This window comes from Gigantopelta aegis, chromosome 2, assembly GCF_016097555.1.
Source record: "Gigantopelta aegis isolate Gae_Host chromosome 2, Gae_host_genome, whole genome shotgun sequence".
Classification (NCBI taxonomy): Eukaryota; Metazoa; Mollusca; class Gastropoda; order Neomphalida; family Peltospiridae; genus Gigantopelta; species Gigantopelta aegis.
Genome location: NC_054700.1, coordinates 37,620,913 through 37,644,793, shown reverse-complemented (window position 1 = coordinate 37,644,793; position 23,881 = coordinate 37,620,913). Strand labels below are relative to the sequence as shown.

General features: G+C 35.8%; 2 protein-coding genes across 3 annotated transcripts in view; both read left to right on the top strand.

Moving 5' to 3' along the window:
- Window positions 1-23,881, top strand: part of LOC121385007 (probable 39S ribosomal protein L24, mitochondrial) — a 62,367-nt gene that overhangs the window by 12,754 nt on the left and 25,732 nt on the right. The gene's annotated exons all lie outside the window — the stretch shown is intronic.
- LOC121384997 (adenosine kinase-like) lies at window positions 11,829-23,755 on the top strand. Its single transcript, XM_041515524.1, has 2 exons — window positions 11,829-12,246; window positions 22,327-23,755. Exon 2 carries the CDS (start codon window positions 22,327-22,329, stop codon window positions 23,377-23,379), a length of 1,053 nt encoding a protein of 350 aa, XP_041371458.1. The 5' UTR covers window positions 11,829-12,246; the 3' UTR covers window positions 23,380-23,755.

Sequence of the window (23,881 nt, the reverse complement as noted above, 5' to 3'; positions counted from 1 at the left end):
TAATAACTATAATTATCACTGCTTGTAAAAAAAATACCAAATGCTGTTTTATGGATGTAATTTAGTATCATTTCCTGTCAGATGACATGCTACTGTTTATTACAAGGTGAGCATTTGTATTTAAAGTACATACAGTGAAACCCCTCAAAACCGGACAGCCATGGGACCAAGAAAAAAGTCTGGTTTTGAGAGGTATCCGTTTTACAGAGGTTTCAGTATTGAGGTGAACCGTTTGTTGGTTGGTCTTCTCTACTGATATAGTAACTAATAAAACTGCCAAAAAACAAACAATCAAATTTGAATAAAACGAAACATTTTATGATTTATAGAAACATTTTGAATTTATCCATAATTCACAATAAGAAATAATCAGTCCATGTTGAGAAACGCATCCATTGTTGTTTGGCATGTTTCACATCTCTGTTTCACAATCGTGGCCAGTGCCAAACAAGGCGGTGTTTCACTAGACATTCCGACATGTCCAAAGTAGATACTAAAATGAAACACTGTTGACAAATTTTCCACCAAATCAAGCCAAACATTTTTATTCTTGGTTACTCTTTATCTTGTTAAATAAACTTTGCAAAGATAAAAAACAAAACAACAACAACAAAAAAAGGGGTTCAAACAATTGGAAAAATGAATTAAATTCCTAGTTGCTTTGCCATTCATTGCGGTATTCGTGAGATGTACATGTAAGCTATGAAAAGGAGCTCAATCAAATTTGTAACTTAATCTAACTTTGTAACAACCGAGCTCAGAATAAAGGGAGTACATGTGTTTCCTCCTGTTATTTAAACATCAAAGCTGTTAATTAATCCCTTATTTTAGTATTTATCAACTGCACAACAGTGACACTGGAGCATGCGCACATGTAATTAGCTCTGCATACACAATCACATTATCAGCTGAGTGGGTATTTAAAGTACAAGTAATGCAGTATTGATTGACGTCGGTGTGACTGTCCGGTTTTCTCAGGTAAAATTTGCATTAAAGGAACACAGTGGGACCGGATAATTTCGTCCGGTGCAGTTTAGAGGGGTTTCTGGTTTACAGGGGTAAATTTTAGTGTTAAAAGATATGCAAATCACGGGACCGTGTAAAACGTTCTGTTTTGAGGGAATTCTGGTTTACTGAGGGTCCGGTTATTGAAGGGTTTCACTGTATTATAGGTATTTCCCACACCTACTGACATTATCATGACAAATCTACATGTCAGTATTGTGGATTCAGGGCTGGCTCTGGATGATCAGAAAATTTTGCCAAATTATCTAGCTAGCTCTGGCCAATTATAAAGAATATTAATAATACTAGTTCACTGTGCATAATGTTTTCTACCATTTTAACAGGAAATCCATAGGTAGGTTTGTAGTAGATTTTGTTTCTTGCCCCGTCCCTCCAAAACAGTTAATTATAGCAATGTTGTAAACAATCCACCAGTTTATATTATTCCAGCCAGTGCATCATGACTAGTACATTATATCAAAGGCTGTAGCTTGATGGTGCATATAAAAGATCCCTTGCTACTAATCTAAAGATATAGCGGGTTTCCTTTCTAAGACTATATGTCAAAATTACCAAATGTTTAACATCCAATAGCCGATAATTAATGAATCAGATGTAGTTGTCGGTAAAGAGTGTTCAGCTGAGATGTTTGCTTCGTATGATCAATCCATCTCAGTGGACCCATTCTATGATTGGTGTTTTGCCTATCACGATTAGTATATCACAGGCCATGGTATGTGTTATCCTGTCTGTGGGATGGTGCATATAAAAGATCCTTTGCTACTGATGGAAGAAATGTAGTGGGTTTCCTCTCTAAGACTGTCAAAATTACCAAATGTTTGACATCCAACAGTCGATGATTAATAATTCATTGTGCTCTAGTGGTGTCATTAAACAAAACAAACTTTTAACTTTTTGTTTGTATATTACATAAAATATAGTGTGCAGTTTTTGTTTAAAACATTTAAGTGTCATAAGGACTCCCTGTTTGCAAATCTTTAGAGCCCGCCACCAACCCAGCAAGCCCTGCCGTGTATCTCCAGTAGAAAAGAAGATACACTAAATATTTTGCATGAAACCATGGAAAAGATCACTATCCAAGACTGGTTTCCCAGGATTTTGAAATATATGTTGACTGTCATTTCGAAGAATCAATGTATGCTAGCCAAGATAGAAAGTCCTATATGTTTTTTGCGAGCCTCGGGCTCCCAGACTCTCCTCAAAACCGAACACTGAAATATCTGTATCCATCAGGTTGGGTGGGATGTAGTTAGTCGGTAAAGAGCGCTTACCTGAGGTGTTAATTTGCTTTGTATCTTATCGATCTATGTCAGTGGACCCATTCTCTGATTGTTTTTTCCTGTTCCAACTGGCACCCCACGATCTGTATATCAAAGGCCATGGTATGTGCTGTCCTGTCTGGAAAAGTGTATGTAAAAGATCCCTTGCGTCTAATGGGGAAAATGTTGTGAACAGGTTTCCTCTGAATACTACAAGTCAAAATTTCGTTTTTTTGACATCCAATAGCCGATGATTAATAAATCAATGTTCTCTAGTGGTGTCGTTAAAGAAAACAAACTTTAACCCTACCTGTATGCATCAGGTGAGACAGATGTAGTTAGAGCGCTCACCTGAGGTGATTCCATCTCAGTGGACCCATTCTATGATATATATATTTTTTTCTATTCCAACTAGCATCCCACGATTGGTATAAACAAAGGCTGTGGTATGTGCTGTCCTGTCTGTGGGAAAGTTCATATAAAACTTTAAAGATACCTTTTTAAAACACTTTGACTTCTATACAAAGTTTTAAAATATGCTTACCTTGATTTTATGTATTGTATTATACTTTTCACCCACAGTTCCTTACACTGTGGTTTTATATAAATATATATAAATAATATTTTCATATACTTACCATTTGTAACACCCAATAGCCGATGTGTATTTTTGTTCTGGGGTGTCATTAAACATTCATTCATTCATTCATTCATTTCTACTAATGGAAAATGGTAGAGGGTTTTTTCTGAAAACTATGAGTCAGAATTACCAAATGTTTAACATCCAATAGACAACAATTAATAAGTCAATGTGGTGGTCTCATTTTAAAACAAAACAAACTAACTTTTTGTATGCATCAGGTTAGACACCTACATGCAATATAGATGCCGTTCAATAATTACATGACACAAAATCTAGCATTTAATAAAACTCCTCATGACATGTAATGATAATTAATGACAGTCAGGTCGGCGTTAATAGGTAGATGTGCAACAAGCATAAGTCATAGACCTCACCCCTACTAAAGTTAAACTTATATAACATATGTCAACAGTTACCCAACTCCCCCACCCCTTTTCCTGTCATCATAAAAAAATTTGACTGGTATTATAGGATTTTTTGTTTGATATGGTTTGTAACTAAATACTAGGTTTTAACCAAAAATTGTCTGTTAAAGAACAAAATAGTACTGACTGCATAGCTACAATAGTTACTTTATGATCAATCAAAATAAAGATTGTTCTGAAAATGTTAAAACTCTTGACAAACATTTCTTCCCCTCCCCTCCCCTACCCTACCCTATCCTATAATGTTTTGTAAAGTGGTCAATGGTACCCCATGTGCCCCCTCCAACCTAAAGCATTACGCAATTGTTGAATGACCCCCCCCCCCCCCCCCCCACCTCCCAATAGCCTTTGATTAAAATGTGCTGGGATGTACTTTCTCTCTATATATATCTCTTATTTTTTTACATGCTACAGTTGTGTCAAACAATCTTTGACCTGTGGATATTTATGTCAGAAGGTAGAAAAAGAAATCAATAACACTCCCACCATTTGAATTATACAGCTTATGGTTTGGGATCAGCTCTAGCTGTGACCTGCAGCTAGTCCAGCCATTTGATTGACAGATGGGTGGGGCCCGATTATTTTAGGGGGAACTGGGTCAAGATGCTTCACTTATGTACTGTATACCTGTACTGTTAAGTTTATTTTGAGCTGGTACATTCTGATCTATCATGTTAACATTCCAAACTGTTACTGCTGAGTCAGTGCTGCGAATATATACAGTCAGACCAGTGTTAACATTTCAAACTGTTATACTGCTGTTAGTCCTTCAATATACAGTCAAACCAGTATTAACATTTCAAACAGTTATACTGCTGTTAGTCCTTCAATATACAGTCAAACCAGTGTTAACATTTCAAACTGTTATACTGCTGTTAGTCCTTCAATACACAGTCAGACCAGTGTTAACATTTCAAACTGTTATACTGCTGTTAGTCCTTCAATATACAGTCAGACCAGTGTTAACATTTCAAACTGTTATACTGCTGTTAGTCCTTCAATATACAGTCAAACCAGTGTTAACATTTCAAACCGTTATGCTGCTGTCAGTGCTACAATATATACAGTCAGACCAGTGTTAACATTTCAAACTGTTATAATGCTGTCAGTGCTGCGATATATACAGTCAAGACCAGTGTTAACATATGAAAGTGTTAATGCTGTCAGTTCTGCAATATATACAATCAGACCAGTATTAACATTTCAAACTGTTACTGCTGTCAGTGCTGCAATATATACAGTCAGACCAGTATTAACATTTCAAACTGTTATAATGCTGTTAGTCCTTCAATATACAGTCAAACCAGTATTAACATTTCAAACAGTTATACTGCTGTTAGTCCTTCAATATACAGTCAAACCAGTGTTAACATTTCAAACCGTCTGTCACCAGTCAGACCAGTGTTTTCAAACAGTTATAATGCTGTTAGTCCTTCAATATACAGTCAGACCAGTATTAACATTTCAAACAGTTATACTGCTGTTAGTCCTTCAATATACAGTCAAACCAGTGTTAACATTTCAAACCGTTATGCTGCTGTCAGTGCTACAATATATACAGTCAGACCAGTGTTAACATTTCAAACTGTTATAATGCTGTCAGTGCTGCGATATATACAGTCAAGACCAGTGTTAACATATGAAAGTGTTAATGCTGTCAGTTCTGCAATATATACAGTCAGACCAGTGTTAACATTTGAAAGTGTTACTGCTGTCAGTTCTGCAATATATACAGTCAGACCAGTATTAACATTTCAAACTGTTACTGCTGTCAGTGCTGCAATATATACAGTCAGACCAGTGTTAGCATTTCACACTGTTACTACTGTCAGTATCGGTTAAACATTTTAAGTATTAACATTTCAAGCCCTATGTCAAACCCTGATGTTATTTGGAAGGGTGGGGGTGTATTTTTAACTTTGCAAATGCAGATCTATATTCATGACCAGTTAGTTCCATTGCAGTTATTTTTAGTTTATCTAGGATTTATTACTAAAGTATTTAAAAATAAATAAAAATCTAACTGATATTTTCAAGTAGATGGTAGGACTCGGTCTACATTGGTGAGGGGGGTAAATGATGTAGCCTAGGGATAAAGTGTGGTCGGTCTAGGCTCAATGCCTGTTGGTAGGTCCATTAGACTACAGTATTTCTCATTCTAACCAGTGGTCTATAACTGGTGAAACAAAGGCTGTACATGTGTCAATCCTTGTATCCTGTCCGTGGGATGGTGCATATAAAAGATCCCTTGCTGCTAATTAAAAGGTGTAGGCAATGGGGTGGCAGCTGCAGGTTTCCTTTCATTATCAGTATCTAGTGCTGTCATTAAACAAAACAAACTTTTTGTTTTGCTGTCTAAGCCATGAGCAAAATCTATAGTCCAGCTGAAGATCACTCTTTTGAAATGGTGCTAGGCAAGCAATGTCATGAAGTTTCAAATAAAATGTGTTCAAGAGAATTTTCTTGCAAGGCAATTAATTTTCCACTCCTAAAACTTTCCAGGCGAGTGTGGAAGGGAGTTAGAGTGATCACTCGCCTTTCCTGGCTAAAGGCTGTCCCACACTAGCGCAGTGCGTTGGCAGCAAAAAATCACATTCCAATGAATGCCCATATACATACCCTCACTAGCACAGCACGTCATCGTCAGTTTTTTCCGATCATTCCAAAAGCAAGTTTTGCTGCTTGCTGCTCTGATGCACACAGAAACCCACAGTTTATGGTGTGATAATGTAATATTTGAGGTCTTCCACCAAAAAACCCATACCATTGACGAATATCTTTATTTTACTGAAAAACAATGCCAAAACAAAATATTAATGAAGAAAGGTTGATCATAGAGGTGTAGAAGCACCAATGCATATACAACGTCCAATCAGTTAGTTATAAAGACAAGGAAATGGCTGCCATTGCCTGGTCAACTATGTCGTTTACCCAAAACTTCCTCTTGCGTTTTTTTTATCAAGTAATCTCCTTCTGTACAAATACATTAAAACCAATTAACTCAAAATTATCTTCCTGGGAGCCATGTTTTCAAATCAAATCTGTTTTTTCCCCCTCATTTCATCTTTTTTTTCTCTTTTATTTCTGCTTGACATGCTGCGTATATGTGGGCATTATTGACACTTCACTGCTGATGCGCTGCCAGCACGCTGCATTGGTGTGGGACTGCCTTAAGACTGTTTTGTAAGAAAGTGTATAACATTTCTACATCTGTGCAATTCCATCTTTGTAATTCTCTGGTCTTGACAACAGTGTTAAAACGTTTGCACATAGCTCCATTTCTCACAAATATAGGGTCGAGACGTAGCCTAGTGGTAAAGCGCTCGCTTGATACATGGTCGGTTTGGGATTGATCCCCGTCAGTGGGCCCATTGGGCTATTTCTCGCTCCAGCCAGTGCACCACAACTGGTACACCAAAGGCCATGGTATGTGCTATCTTGTCTATGGGATGGTGCATATAAAAGATCCCTTGCTGCTAATCAAAAAGAGTAGCCCATGAAGTGGTGACAGCAGGTTTCCTCTCTCAATATCTGTGTGGTCCTTAACCATATGTCTGATGTCATATAACCATAAATAAAATGTGTTGAGTGTGTCGTTAAATAAAACATTTCCTTCCTTTCTTCTCACAAATAGATAAGTACTAGACCAATGGCTTTACCTGTGCACTTACATGTATAGATGTTAATCTCAATGTATGTTTATTAAAATGTATTCCTTGTGATAAAAATTGATTTATTAAAATTAAAAAATTCAGTAAATTACATTTTCATTTTTTTATTTAATTTAATAGTTTTTTTTTTTTTTTTTTTAACTTCATTAATAATGAATTTTACATCACAAGTTATTTCCTCTATAATATTTTAGTTTTTAAAGTACTTTTGCAGTTGGCTTCACTTCTTACAAACTACACATACATGTATACATGTAACTATGTCCTACATGTATGTGTGCATGTCAGTGAAACTTGGTTTATTTAATAAATAATAATGTACACCTCTGCATGTTTAAAATAAATATAGTACTTTTCCACCTCCACCTCCACATGTTAATAACAGCTTTACTGATGCTTTATCTATTCATTTAACCGGTATAAAAATCCAAATACATATACAAAGAAACCTTTCAAAATGGGACCCTCTGTAAACCGGAATTCCCCCAAAACTGGCCATTTTTCACGGTCCTTTTTTAAATTTCTGTACAGAAAGTAACCTCTCTAAACCAGATACCTCTTAAACTGGACATTTTAACTTGGTCCCAGTGTCTGGTTTAGAGGGGTTTTAAGGTATAGTTAAACCTGTCTATGGCAACCACTCAAGTGACAAGGCAAAATTGGTTGTCATAGATACATGTAGGTGGCCTTCATACATTGTGTATACAGGTTCACAGAGTACATATACTAAAAGGCAAAAGTTATTGTGACACACTAAAGACAAAGATAATTGATGAGAAGTTTTTACTGCTATGTATGAAACGTTATAACATGGAAAAAGAAATGTATGGAAACGAGCAAAAATTAAAAAGGGTGCACCTGCCATATGCAAATGAGCCACATCACTAGAGTGGGTCCAGAGCAAAGTTCACACAGTCAGTAGCGAGTGTGTCCACCTTGAGCATTGATACAGGCCTGGCACCATAGTCTCATTGAGGCCACTAACCTCTGGAGAAAGTTCCTGGGAATGCCATTCCAGATCTGAGGAACAATCAGCCGGAGTTCCTGCAGTGTTGTTGGAGGATTTAGAAGACGTCGCAAGCATCGCTCCATTTCATCCCAGACATGTACGGGGATGATCCCTGACCTGGTTGTTTTGTTGATATCGGTGCCATAAGTGCCATATGGTGTTTCTGTGAATGTTGAACTGTCAACTGACGTGCGATGTCATGCTGCGGGGTCCCAGATTCAAGCATCCCTGTGACTCGCCATCTGTCATTTTCACTGAGGTGTGGCATGACGAAATTGCATCAAACAGTTCACTAATGGTGTTTTTCTGACTTCTGGACAGAGTAGCAATGCTTTGCGACTGAATGTCTGACCTTTTATGATGAACACTGGACAGGATTTCTCCCGAATATTCCATGTTTCTTGCACAAAGCATGCAGTCGTTGCAACAACTGCTTGGTTGCATTTCTTTGAGCTGTTCCATGCACATTTTCTCTGGTTTACATCCATAAATCCACAAATTTATTACACTAAACAATCCATGTTACAATAGTTTTTGCCTTTGAGTATAGATGTATCTCTCAGAACCTAATCTAAGCCATGTGCATATGCTTATCACGTCACATGGTTAATCCTCAAACAAAACACCTGTTAATAATTATCGAATACGAACATGAGCTATTCACTACACTGGTCCACTGACCGAGAAAATGTATTCCTTGTGATCAAAATGGATTAGATGACGAATAGCATTATCTTTTTTATTTGTCCACAGTGTGCCAATACCCATAAGAAATACATTTAGTCAAAATACTTGTTGAGGCCACATAATGTAAATGTTTATGAACTATTTAATGTTAAAAGTTTGCCAGTACTAATACAAAATCTTTAAAAGTTTGTTTTGTTTAATGACACCATTAGAGCACATTGATTAATTAATCATCGGCTATTGGATGTCATAGATTTAGTAATTATGAAAGCACATACCACGGCCTTTGACCAATTGTGGTGCATTGGTTGGAATGAGAAAAAACCCCATTCATTTGAAATAAAAAAATCTAGTATCTTTAAAACATTTTTCATAGTATAAATTTTTTATTTATTCCTATTATTTATTCCTCGGGTACAATACTATCACAATTTTTTCCCTTCGTAGTGTCATGTAAATGACTTATTGAATAACAAAACATTTGTATTCAAGCACTTTTGTGACTTAGACTTTTGACAAACTCAGTATAGTATGAAAATTGTAGGATTGTTGACATATCAAAGCCAATTGAGAACAATCCATTGAACAAAAGAGTTAAAGTTTGTTTTATTTAATGACACCACTAGAACACATTGATTTATTAATCATCAGCTATTGTATGTCATACATTTGTTAATTCTGACATATAGTATTAGAGAGGAAACCGACTATATTTTTCCATTAGTAGCAAGGGATCTTATATATGCACCATCCCACAGAAAGGATAGCACATACCATGACTCTTGATATACCAGTCGTGGTGCACAGGGTCCATATTTTCGAAGCAATCTTAGCCTACGAAATTGTAAAATCGTCGTAAGCTATGACGTCACTATGGCGTGCGCTGTAGTGACGTCACACCCTACGATGATTTTACGATTTCGTATGACTAAGATAGCTTTGAAAATATGGGCCCTGGATGGAATGAGAAATAGATCAATGGGCCCACTGACGGATTGATCTTCGGCTTTCTGCGCATCAGGTGAGTACTTTACCACTGGGCTACATCTCTCCCTTCATTAAACAAAGAACAACGTCCCTCCCTCCATTGAACAAGAACAACGTCCCTCCCTCCATTGAACAAGAACAACGTCCCTCCCTTCATTAAACAAAGAACAACGTCCCTACCTCCATTAAACAAGAACAACGTCCCTCCCTCCATTGAACAAAGAACAAGGTCTAATGGTTTTTTTTATGCATAACCATAAAGGACACAAATATGGCCAAAATGAGACTAAACAATACAAAAGTGCCAACTGGCTACTAACATATGGCATCTGAAAACCTGCTTTGAAGTCTGAATTGTCATCATGTAATTATTACAGCCATCTATTTTGAATGGAAATAGTGGCAGCTGGCCATGATGAGCAGGTGGGGTGGGACGTAGCCCAGTGGTAAATCGTTCACCTAATCTAGGATCGATCCCCATTGGTGGGCCCATTGGGCTATATCTCATTCCAGCCAATGCACTACAACTGGTATATCAAAGGTAGTGGTATGAGCTATCCTGTCTGTGGGATGGTGCATATAAAAGACCCCTTGCTACTAATGGAAAAATGTAGCGGGTTTCCTCTTGAAGACTTAAAGTCGAAATTACCAAATGTTTGACATCCAATAGTCAATGATTAATGAATCAATGTGCTCTAGTGGTGTTATGAAACAAAACAAACTTTTGATGAGCATGTGGTTGTCATACAGTTAAAATATACTGAATCACGATTAAAAGAAAGTATACAGTGCTTCTAGATTATGGTAGCCCCACTCCCATGGTTAGTAATATTCAATATTGGGCTACTATATAAATAACTATTTCCGACAGCTAGTGAAATTTGTTGGTCAAATGTTGCAGTTAAGTCTGTTTTGTAATATATATGAATATCCTGCCCCCACCCCAACCCCCCAATGTTAGTGTTTTTAAGCTCTATCTCCCTCTTTAGGTGACATATTTGATTATTAATATTACTATTATTTAGTAAAACTGTATTAACTGAAAGGGACATTCCTGAGTTTGGTGTGTTGTAATATCTTTCCGACTAACAAAATATTTCTATGACTAAACGTACATATTAAATACATTTTCTTGTTTAGAATATCAGTGTCTGTATATTCATTGTGTTTCTGGTTGTCTCAATATTTGTAAAAAGCCCAAACTGGATTTTGTCTTCAAATAATTTTGTACGTACGAAAAAAAATAGTTTAAGAAATAAAACTGAAATTTAACCTACGTACTACAAATATTAGAACGATCAGAAACATGTTTAATATACAGCCACTAATATTTTATGCAGAAAAAATATATTTGATATGTAATTACAAACGTTAAAAAGTTTCTGTTAGTCAATAACATCTTAAAACTTGCAGCAAACTCAGGAATGTCCCTTTAAAGTAAAGTAGGGCTGGTGAATTTTTTTAATTGCTGATCCCATGGTTAGTGGATTTAAAAAAATTTCTAGAAGCCCTGGTATATATATTAAAACTTAATTTTGTTATTATTATTGTTAATCAGAAATATTACCCCTAGTGTTTTTTATCAGTTGTGATGTACACATTTGATGGTGATTATTGTCTGTACAGTGTTCATATTTCGCCGAATGATTATACTTTCAAAATAAACACTTCCATCAACTTGTCTTTTTTGTTGCTTTTACTACATGTATTTATAAAAACCTATCGGTTTACTTTCTTTTGATTGTCAGTATATCTAATAAAATGTGTTGGTGGACCTCAAAGTGCCCATCATAGACAGATTGCCACTTTACACAGGTGGCCACAAAGACAGGTTTGACTGTATTTAGATTATCAGCTAAACACATTTTTACTTTTAAATATTCTTATAAATCCTGAAACCTTGATGCAAGTGTCCTTTCGATTACACTAAAGATTTCTTTTTCTTTTTTTCTAAAGAGTTCAGTCAGGTCATAGATAATAATGCATATGTAGTGGGTTCGAGCTGTGACCCAGTTTTGCCACAATCAGCTGGCAGCTTGCCAGCACTGTGTGTTTATTCTCAGCTCATTCAAAATGTAGTGGATGTTATGTCAAGTTAAGTTACGTTACCAGCAGCAGCTCGCCTGCCATGGCACCACTAGTTCTTCTGTGAAGGCAGGAGCCCAAGCTGGCTCTGTCATTATTTCTGGGGGTATGATTCTCCACTTTTGAGTAAAACTAGGGGCTTCATAAAATAAGAGTAAGATTAAATTAAATGGGTTAATACTGGATCAAAGAAAGGGGAGGGGGTGGACGTTCTCACAATGGAGAGGAATGTTTTGAGTGCCGTGGACAGCTGCAGTGGTTACAACTGGAGTGGAACTGCCCTGAGTTATTCACCAGCTCACTGCAGAGGGGATTCCTGCAGGCGAAACCTTAGAGGGGCAATCAGCTTTTGCTGGGAGATGTCTGGAACTAAGAAGAAAGTCACCAGAACACTTTTAGCTGGAAACAACCCAACGGGGTCACTTAAAAACCGACCCTTTCTCTTGTTACAAAGGTGAGGATAAAGTTACACATACGTATATTGATTACTAGTACTTTCATTGTAATATGCTGTTTTGTTCTTAAGTCATTATTATTTTAGATGATTTTATTTGACCTGTATAGTGTTGTGTTGTTCGCTGTTTTGATCAGTAGTGAAGTACATTGATTGAAATACAGCGTTGGCGTACAACCTGCGCTGTGAGTTCTTGTCAGGGCTCCGATCAATAGAGCTGGCGGAAAGTCGGTCAACCTGGCCCAGTGAAGAAATCAGGTCAGTGGATATGTGTACCAACAGCCGTGGAAACGGGTCACAGGTCGAGAAACAAACATGTAGGCTCAGTTATCTCATATCTTTTCACACACACACAAATATACACAGGTCTCTCTGGTGCAATCAGAAACTCCAGGTTAACCTGCTGTGTTTATTTCTCTCATTGAGATCGATATGACTTGAATAACGTGATCAATTTCTGAAGGATTAATTGAACAGCCATAGGTAAAAAATATTTGACACTATACTGCATATCTCTGCATATATTATTCCTATGCCTGAATAGATTTCCATACCTGATTTAGTAACTGTATTTCTACAACTGAATATGTTCTAATACAATATGAGTGAACTTTCTTCTTTTTTTTCTTTTCTTTTTTTACACCTTACTATGATTTCTATACCAGCACATATTTTTTTCATACGTGGTACATATTTCTGTGTCCATTATGTGTATTAATAGCTGTATGTACTTGTTGAGTAGTTTATATCTTGATAGCTGTCAGTTAATCTTGTTATTTTTAATAAATTACCTCAGGCATTTGGTCAGTTAGTACATGGTGGAAAGTTAAGGAAGGTAATTACCTATAAATATGGTTCATTTAAATGTCTTATTCTTCTTCTTTTTTTCATTTTGTTTTCCCTTCTTTCTTTTTTTGGAGTCTTTTTATGTATATGTATTTTTTCTTTTGTTAAATTTGTTTGTGAACACAATAAATTTGTATCAACTATCATTTCAATCAATATTTACTTTGTCCATTGATTATTATTATTTGATTTTTTTTAGATCCAGCTATTTTTATACATCTGTTGTTGTATACATATGTTTTGTATTTCTTTATAATTTTATGTTCAAATTGGTTTTAGGTATAAACCTGAAAAAAATGATATACCGGTATTTTAGTTTTTCATTTATTTAAAAAAAAAAAAACATTTGGTTTGTTCAAAGTTTTTATACATTTTCTTTTTAATTCTACATATACCAGTATATTACATTTACATACATGTATTTTTAAAACTGATGTATATTTGTGTGCCCATTATAATATGTATATTAATAATAACATGTGACAAGTGGGTGGTTCGTAACATGGCAGCTGTCGGTGTTCTTCTTTATCATAAATTAACTGAACTCACACTGTGTGAAATTAAAAAGTAGTTAACATCTAAAATAGGATCCATGTGTTATAATGGCATATACATGTATGTACAAGTATATCCTTTTTTCCTGGTTTTCCTGTTTTTGTTTTATTTTGTTTGGCTTTGTTTTGTTGTTTTGTTGTTTATTTTTAATAATCTTTGCCATTACTATATATATATACTGCTGACTTTTCTTTGTCCGTTTTCCTGAGTGTCTTTTGTTTTTAGTGTTTTGAACATAAATCAATAAAATTACAAGAATCGTTTTAATTGCCATAAGCATTAAAAGTATGTTTGGCTTCTTTTTTTATTGTTTTTCGTTATTATTATTTATTATTATTATATTTTTTTATTATTACTATTATATTTTTTTTTATTTTACAATTTTTTATTTTTTTTTTACAAAAAATGGTTTTCGCTTTATTTAATTGTTGTAGCCTAAGTTCCATTTGTTTGTAGAAAAGTGTAAGAGTCTTTTAAAAAACAACAACAATAATAATTTCTTTTTTCATTGATTTATTATTTGTTTTTAATCATTCAGATAATGAGGTTTTTATTTTATTTTTTGGTACTTTTCTGACTAAATAGCTAATTCATTAACACATAACCCATCTAAATTAAATGCATGTGCATTTAGTTTTTACAAAATTAATTTTTCTTTCAAAATATACAGACTCCCCAATCACTCTTCATGGATACCCCCCCCCCCCACACCCCACACACACACACCCCCCCACCCAACATCTTTATATAGACAATTAATAAACTCTTTCTGCATGACCATCTTTGGGAATAGAAGGTTTGGTGTACCCTGACCCTCCCTACATTGCAATATACAATGTACTTTTATTATTCAGTATTAGCCAGTTGGTTTATTATGGGGTTTTTTTTTTTTTTTTTTAATTTAAAAGATAAGATAAGCATGAGAATGAGTAGGATTATATACTCTTCAAAAAAAGTAGCCCTGGGAACTCTAATAAGAATTTAAAATTGCCAAAATTGTAAGGTATTTTAGCTGTGGGGAATGGTTATATGATAATAGTGAATTAATTGAGCAAACATTAAACCAGTAGTTTAGTATTACAGTAGGTTTTATGACCACCAAAGATCTTGAAGGACGATTGGAGTCAGAAGTGAAATTTGAAAGTTGACGGGTCTTTTATCAGTAAATCACAAATTCAAACAATAAACATGACTAAAAACAAAACAATAACAACTGTATGATCAACAGAATGAAAAAGATTGACAGAAATAATGTTCCACAGTGATTCCTGGAAATTGTCAAAATCGAACTGTCAGTTGATGGATAGAAGTGAATGTATTGTACTGAAAAAGCCAGTGGTCATTCCATAGAGATAAACAGATAAATAGATATTTTATTTAAGTCTCACCTTATGTACACAATTAATCCAGAATAATTTAAAATATGGCATAAAATTACATGAGCCATTCCTTACTGGAATTATGAGAGACTAGAATACATACATAAAATGATACATAAAAATTAGTTACTATTGAAAATATATACATAAAATTAGTTGCTATTGAAATTTTCTGTTTGATTATTAATGATATTATTAATGCATTTGATTATATTTTTAAAATGTTTTTTAAATTGTACAAGTTACCAAAATGGATTTGAATTGGAATTATTGTAAAATATTGGATATTTATTTATACACAGCCAAAAACAATGATGCCACAATGTTCTGTCACCAACCTTGGTTTGTTTCTAATTATAATCTTTGCATTTTAATTTTAATTTCACTCTGCTGGTTTTGTACATGTGCATCTTACAGGCGTTTGTTACAAGCATGTATTTTTCTATTTATATTCTATTCTTGAAAGAAAACAAATGGAAAGAGCTCATAGAAAAATATGAAATCATGCAACTCTGATAGCCTAATATAAAGAAGGAAGAAGGAAATGGTTTATTTAACGACGCACTCAACACATTTTATTTACGGTTATATGTCGTCGGACATATGGTTAAGGACCACAGAAATATTGAGGGAGGAAACCCACTGTTGCCACTTCATGGGCTACTCTTTTCAATTAGCAGCAAGGGATCTTTTATATGCGCCATCCCATAGACAGGATAACACATAATACCATGGCCTTTGATGTACCAGCCGTGGTGCACTGGCTGGAGCGAGAAATAGCCAAATGGGCCCACCAACTGGGATCGATCCTAAACTAAATGAAATGATATGAAAATGCATACATGTACAAATGTATGTGTATACATGTATGTTTTGTCTGTATCCTTAGGTAATGATTTTGTCCTGCAACTTTACAATATTGCTTTTAGAATATATGCTTTTAAATTTAATGTATACATGTGTGTAAGGAAGTGCATCTTAGTGCATGCATTTTATGTCACCTGCAAAATAGACATGTAATGCTGAGACTGAAAATTACCAGATAAATGTTATTTAAGCCAAACAAGCAGATTGCTTTTCTTGTTTTGATCTTTTTTCATTCTTTCCCTATGGTTTATTATTGTTTCTCTTTGTAAAGTTTTCTGTTTTTTAAATATAATTATTCCTTTCATTTTATTTTATACTGTTTATCTTAAACATCTAGATGGCTTCTGCACCTCTTATATCCACACCCCACCCCACACCCCCCACCCCCCCCACACCCCTCCCATCTCCTGTCCTCACTCTGTTAAGTACATGTACTTCTTTTCCAAGTTATTTTCATTAACTTCAGGTTGTATAATTTAACCGAGAATCACATAAACTTGCATGTACGTACAGCTATATACAGTTTAATTATTCCTATTAATTTAATTAATTATGATGCACTAGGGAATTCAGTCTACATTAACCTAGAAAGGAAAAATGGAAAAATGTACCACAATCTATGACTGAAAATGACCAAATGTTTGACATCCAATAATGATGATTAATAAATCAATGTGCTGCTCTAGTGGTGTCATTTAACAAACTTTTTTTTTTATTAATTAAATGTACCCAACAGAATTATAGGTATGTGTCAATAAATAAAATTTAAAAAACCAGTACCCCTACTCAAGAAAAGAAAAAAATCACACACACTCAACAATATAGCTTTTATGTCCTTGTGATGCACTGCATTATCAGTATATATTACACATATATTACGATGCAAAAACTAAGTATTATGATCATATTATGATACACTAACTGAGCAAAATCAAGGTGAGCTGAAGATTGTTTTCCTCAAGTCGTGATAGGCAAGCAATCATACATGTATGAAATTTTTAATAAAATGTATTTAAAATATTGACTATGAGGTGATCAATTGGCCACTCCACTAAAACTTTACTTAAGTGTTGAGCGGGGAGCAAAGGCTGTGTGTATCAAAATACTTAATAATTTCTGTTGAAGTTTATTGCTAATCACTTGAATTAGTCTGCTGAGTTCTTTCATCTTCTATGTCAATAGTTGTGAAAAAAAGGAAGGGATCAAAGTTAAAATTTGTTTTGTTTAATGACACCACTAGGGCACATTGATTTATTAATCACTGGGTTTGGATGTGAAACATTTGGTAATTTTGACATATGCATGTAGTCGCAGAGAGCAAACCCGCTACATTTTTATGTCAAACATTTGGTAATTCTGACATACATGTATGCATGTAGTCATAGAGAGCAAACCCGCTACATTTTTATGTCCAACATTTGGTAATTCTGACATACATGTATGCATGTAGTCATAGAAAGCAAAGCCACTACACTTTTCCATTAGTAGCAAGGGATCTTTTATATGCACCATTCAACACATACCACAGCCTTTGATATATACCTGTCATGGTGCACTGGCTGGAACGAGAAATAGCCCAACAGAGATCAATCCTAGACTGACCGCACATCAGGCGAGCACTTTACCACTGGGCTATGTCACGCCGCTAGAAAGGGATCAACTCAAATGACTAAGTAAACTTTAGTACACTGATAAACGTCAGCTTGTAAATATGCATTCTTTGATCTCCCTGAGCACAATCAATGTGAGCTGAAGATCACTGTCCTGAAATGGTGCTAGACGTGCAGTCACATGAAGTTTCAAATGGAATTTATAATTTGTTTTATTGCAAGACGATCAATTTTCCATGTCCTAAAATTTTCCAGGCAAGTGGAGAAGAACGGGAATGATATCACCCACATTTCTTGTAAAAATCTGATTGTGCATTTCCTTTATTTTGTCACCTTAAACCTTCCTCAAAATACTGTCAAGTCAGTTGTAAATGATATATTGTGATACCTATCGTTGTAAATGGTACCCATATCATGGTATATCTTGAATTAAAAAAACTTGTGATAATCCCAAAGCCTACTTAGTTCAGGTACCTATGTGACATACGTGATTATATTACGAGTCACATGATTGGTACGTTACGTACATTCCTGTTCAATGTCATATTGAAAGCAAGGCTGCGTAAATCAAGTGTAAGAATGTGTGCTTCTCTTGACAAAAAGAGTTGAACATAATTTCCAAACTGAAAACTGACATGGTTTTGGATACTATATTTAAGTTCCTTTGCCAAAGATAGATGAAAACATTTTGGATGATACAATAGCGAGGTTTGGTGTCTCAAGTAAATGTTTTTTCATTTATAATTCATTATTAGATAAAAAACAAATTATATATATTAACCTTGTTATGTGTGGTACTGTGACTTTATATGTGGTAGTCTGTGGGGAAAGTGCATATAATAGATCCTTTATTGCATTAGGAAAAATGTAGCGGGTTTTCTCTGACTACCTGTCAGAATTACCAAATGTTTGACATCCAATAGCCAATGATTAATAAATGAATGTGCTCTAGTGGTGTCGTTAAACAAAACAAACTTTTATATGTGGTAATTCTTAAAATAGCTGTTTGGCCAGTCTGATTTCCAGATTTGTTACTGTGGTAAATGTTTCAATGAATGGCTTAAGCTTTTATTTGCATACAGTGTGTTACTATTTGTTAGGTATTTGTCAGTTTCAAAATCACAGACTCTTGTTTCACCCCAGTGTAACTTTATCCAGGTGTGTTACAGGTTTGTAGATTAACCCATCTAAGTGTCCATTCTCACGGGTTAAAACTAGCTAGTAGGGTCTGTGACTTTTAAAGTCAATAATTAGACAAGCTGACCACACCAGCACTATTGTAATTATCCAACGTTTTCTAGAACCCTGAGGTTTTGGTTTCATCCAACTGCTTTTTACATTTTATGTGGGCGACACCATCCAAATATAGTCAGACACTGAAATAGGCTTTGGAGGTGGGATCTAGGTGGTTAGTAGAGCACTCACATGTAGGTCAGAGGATCAAATCATCCTGGTGGATCTTTTTTTTTCTTCTTTTTTTTCTTCAGTGCCCCATGACTGGTATATTAAAGGCCATGGTATATGCTGTCCTGTCCATGGGAAAGTGCTTATAAAATGTTCCTTGCTGTTAAAGGGACATACCCTAGTTTTTAAACACTGAGGCATATTTTTTACTATTATAGCCGTTTTTTTGTAAGATGAATCATACTTTACTTAGATTTTATGGTTTTGTGGATCAAATTGTGTACATTCGAAGTGGTTTTGGTCATCCTGGTGTTTCTAATATCACAAAATACATTTCTCATACTTTTTTACAATGCACACGCGTCTGAGAAGTAACAATTATGGAATCAAGTTTTAGTCTATTTTTAGAGGGTATTTCACCATTTCAAAGTCACAGACTCATGTATCACTCAATTGTAACTTTATCCAAATATGTTACAGGTTTGTAGATTAACTAAACTTAGTGTTAATTTTCATGGGCTGAAGCTAGGGTCTGTCCCTATAATGGAAACATGTATTGGGTGTCCTCTGACTCCTATATCACCGTGACCACATGTTTGACATTCAACAGCTGATGATTCATTAATCAATGTGCTGTAGTTGTGTTGTTAAAGGTAGGGTCAACTCAAACAAGAGCCTTATGTGTTGGAAAGATGCATACCCGGACCACCGACACATACTGACACTTTAGCAAATGAAAAACGCGTAATTTTAGAGTTAATAAAAAAACCATGATTATTCCTGCTAACTGGGGGCAGCCATTTTGTTTTGTTTTTGCGACGTCCGGTGGGATAGCTTGGGGCGAAGTGACGTCAGCTCCTGACCATCTCCTGTATGTACAGTGTAAACAAAAGCAGTAATTTTCGACAAGGCACTTCTCTTTGATCAACCTGACTTGTAAAACAGCATAAATGACGTAATATTATAATAAACTATTTAACTAAATATATTTCAAGTTGTATTAACGGAACAAAATGGGGTTATAGTATTTTTCTCTGTTAAATAATCCTAAGGAAAAATGTACAAAATTAGGCCTATTGATATGCTACGTTGGCGCAAAAACGACAACCCACGATACCCAAGTGATAATTTTCTTTTCTTTGGGACTACGTAATTGGTCAGTTCTGTGGTTTTAGATGGAAAAGTCTACTTAATCAGTAGTTTACAGAACTATTTACAGTAATAAATCATGTCCATTACAATTTTAGGGGCGACAGGTAATATTCCACAATACCGGTATGTATATTTGTGTCTAGACAGCATCAATTAATTGGCTCGTCTGGTTACCAATCAAATACACACCTGCCAATCAGGAATCACAGGTAGAAGCAACTAACAGAATAGACCAATTAACTAAGAAAACACTCTGTGTATCATTTCAGTACGTAGGTTAATGCATGGGCAAAATATTGTTAATTGTTTCGACTTGTTGTGTAGCCACTTTGACAATGGTATTTTATTTTGTATTGAAAACTAATATATATAGTGCTGGATATACTTATTGCCGGCTTACTGGGATGTGTATTATTACAGAACATTGCAATGTATGACTATTTATCATCCCGCAAAAACCAGGTAGATCGTGTTTCTCTAGTTCTAAGGCTCATTCCTGACGTTACGCGTTAATTATTACATAACCACCAGCTCACCAGAGGGCGTACTCACTGAGATGGTACAAAATGGCTGCACCCGTTATATATAATAGCCGTCACATTTAACTGTTTTATTAATTAACTATTCGATTATACGTGTTGGTATTAAGCAATAATGTGCATTATATATCGTTGAATATGCATACCAGGCCAAATGCCGTAATTGTCCTCTCCTTTAAACAACACAAAGTTCAAGTATAACTTTAGGTTTTACATGGGTGATACCATCCACACACTGTCAATGAAACAGGCCAAACACTACTTTCTAGCCACCTACCAATGCCTAGATGGCTTTATTAATAAGAAGGAAATGTTTTATTTAACGACACACTCAACACATTTTATTTAAAACTATATGGTGTCAGGTATATGGTTTAGGACCACATAGATATTGAGAGAGGAAACCCGCTGTCGCCACTTCATGGGCTACTCTTTTCGATTAGCAGCAAGGGATCTTTTATATGCACCATCCCACAGACAGGATAGTACATACCACAGCCTTTGTTACACCAGTTGTGGAACACTGGCTGGAACGAGAAATAGCCCAATGGGTCCACCGACGGGGATCGATCTTAAACCGACCGCGCATCAAGCAAACGTTTTACCAATGGGCTACGTCCCACCCGCTTTATTAATAATGTGCTCATTTCACATAAGGGCTGTTTTACAAGATATTACATGGGTTGAGGGGCAGCATTCGAAATAAGCACTTGTTCGTTTGTCCTGGCAAGTGAAAATCTGCTCTAACAAGCAAACCTTACCTCAATGGTTGTCCAGTAGACAAGTGAAAATATATAATGCTGTTTCATTTTGAGCAATAAAAAACATTGTCCTTGCACTTGAATAAAATTAACAAATTATTTGGACTAGTGGAAATATTGGATGGAAAGTTGATTTGTAGGTGTACATGTACATGTACTTATTCGGTGAAGAAATGAAAAGTCTGCTTATTCGTTTCACTTGACAGCACATACTTTGGCTGTTGAAACTTTCAAATCCGCTTAATTGCATAGCCCTGGTGCGTGTCAAATTTATGCTAATAACCGGTATAACCGATTATCCGATAGAGCCCCATATCCAGATTATAATCAACGGTAAACTTTACAAGAGCCTTGTGGACAATCTATCTTACTCTTAACTGTGCAGAACACCATCTGAATGCTGATACCTGTATGCATTTCATTTGTTTATAGATATATTTTAAAATAATAATAAATAAAATAACAGCCATATATCAGTCATGGGTCACTGGTTGGGATGGGAAGGAACCCAGTTAAAGAATGGGTCTACCACGGAGGTTTGATCCGGAAACCCCCAAAAGAATGATCCACAGATGTGTATGAAGTGGATGTTTTATTCAGTTTCGCATCATGGTTCACTACCATATATATATGCAACTTTTAGAGAACGCTTTTCAGTTGTAAAATGTTCAATAGCAGTAATCCATATTTTGAAAACAAAATGTTCCTTAGTATAGATTCATTCAAAATATTTTACACATTTTATGTGTTTATAGTTTATAAAAAAGTATAAATTAGTTCAAAATATGTTCAGCATTTTAGGTGTTTATGTTTAAAAAACCCAAAAATATGGATTCATTCAAAATATCTACAACATTCTAGGTGTTTATGTATGGATTCATTTACAATATTTTCATTACTCAATGTATTACATTGACGTGTATATATAGTTTAAACAAAATTACAATGGCTTTTTGTTGTTTTTCAGATGTTTTACAGTACCGATGCTACAAGTCAAATAAAAGAAGGCTTGCTGCTGGGTCTAGGGAATCCACTGCTGGACATCTCCATAAACGGTGACAAAGACTTCCTCAACAAATATGGTCTGCTTCCCAACAACGCCATCATTGCTGACAAGAGTCACAGCAAACTCTTCGACGACATCGTCCAAAACCACAACCCTTTCTACATCGCAGGGGGAGCCACTCAAAACAGCATCCGTGTCGCACAATGGCTGCTGCAGAAGCCACACGCAACAACGTTTTTCGGTGGCGTCGGAGACGATAAATTTAAGTCAATTTTGGAAGAGAAAGCTCGGGAGGTCGGGGTGAATGTGCGGTATGACATTCATCCCGGTGAGAAGACCGGGGTCTGTGCGGCCATCATCACGGGTGAAGACCGCTCTCTCGTGTCCGAACTCGGGGCAGCGCAGAAATTCTCGATGAAATTTCTCGAAAATCCCGATAATTGGAAATTTGTCGAAGCTGCTGATTATTTCTACATCGGTGGTTTTCTGCTGCCGGTGAATCCCAAAACTATCCTGAAGATCGTCAAACACGCTGCTGAAAATAACAAAACTGTGGCAATGAACCTGCACGCAACTTTCCTCTGCCATCATTTCACCGATCCAGATCTCGGCATCATGCAGTATATTGATGTTCTTTTCGGAAATGGCGACGAAGCCGCTGAATTCTCAAAACTTCAAGGTTTCTCGGCCACCACTGTCGAAGAGATGGCCAAGATGACGGCAGATCTTCCGAAAGTCAATCCTTCACGCAAGCGACTGGTCGTTTTTACTCAGGGCAAGCTGCCAACGTACCTGGCCCAGGGTGGGACCGTGTCGGAGTTCCCGATCGAGCCGGTAGATTCGAGTATAATCAAGGACACGAACGGTTGTGGAGATTCGTTCGTCGGTGGGTTCCTGTCCCAGCTGGTCCAGGGCAAGCCGGTGGGTGACTGTATGCGCTGTGGTTCCTACGCAGCCAAGGTGGTTCTGCAGCACTATGGATGCACCTTCCCGGAGAAGCCAGATTTTAAATGAGTCCTGGGGCCTAATTCAGAAAGCTCTCCTAGACTCTTCTTAATTTAGCAACATCGCTTTGTCTTTTCAAGCATTTTTTTTTTTTGCATCGCAAAGCGAGATCGCAAAGTTGTCGAGAGTTTATAGTGAATTGGAGCCCATGTCTTTAGGTCAGGTCAGGTCAGGTCATAGGATTTGAAGTGTGCACATTCAGAAGAAGCTGCTGTAGCACACGCCTGTCATGGCTTTATATTATGGGTTATTGTATTGATTGTTAGCGTATGTTGTAGCGCTGTGGTTACATTTTGTCTCGCTAGAATTGTTCACAATGATTATTTGCTGAAATCTTATCCCGTATTATTTTTATGATGAGTTGTAATTGTGCCTTCCATTTTTCATTATTTTTTGTTAAATAGTGCCTGAGTTGTAACATGTGCCTTCCATTTATCATTGTTATTATTTGAGTATATTTTTGTTAAATAAGGATGCCTTTTTGTATTTTTAAACATAGTTTGGAACAGTG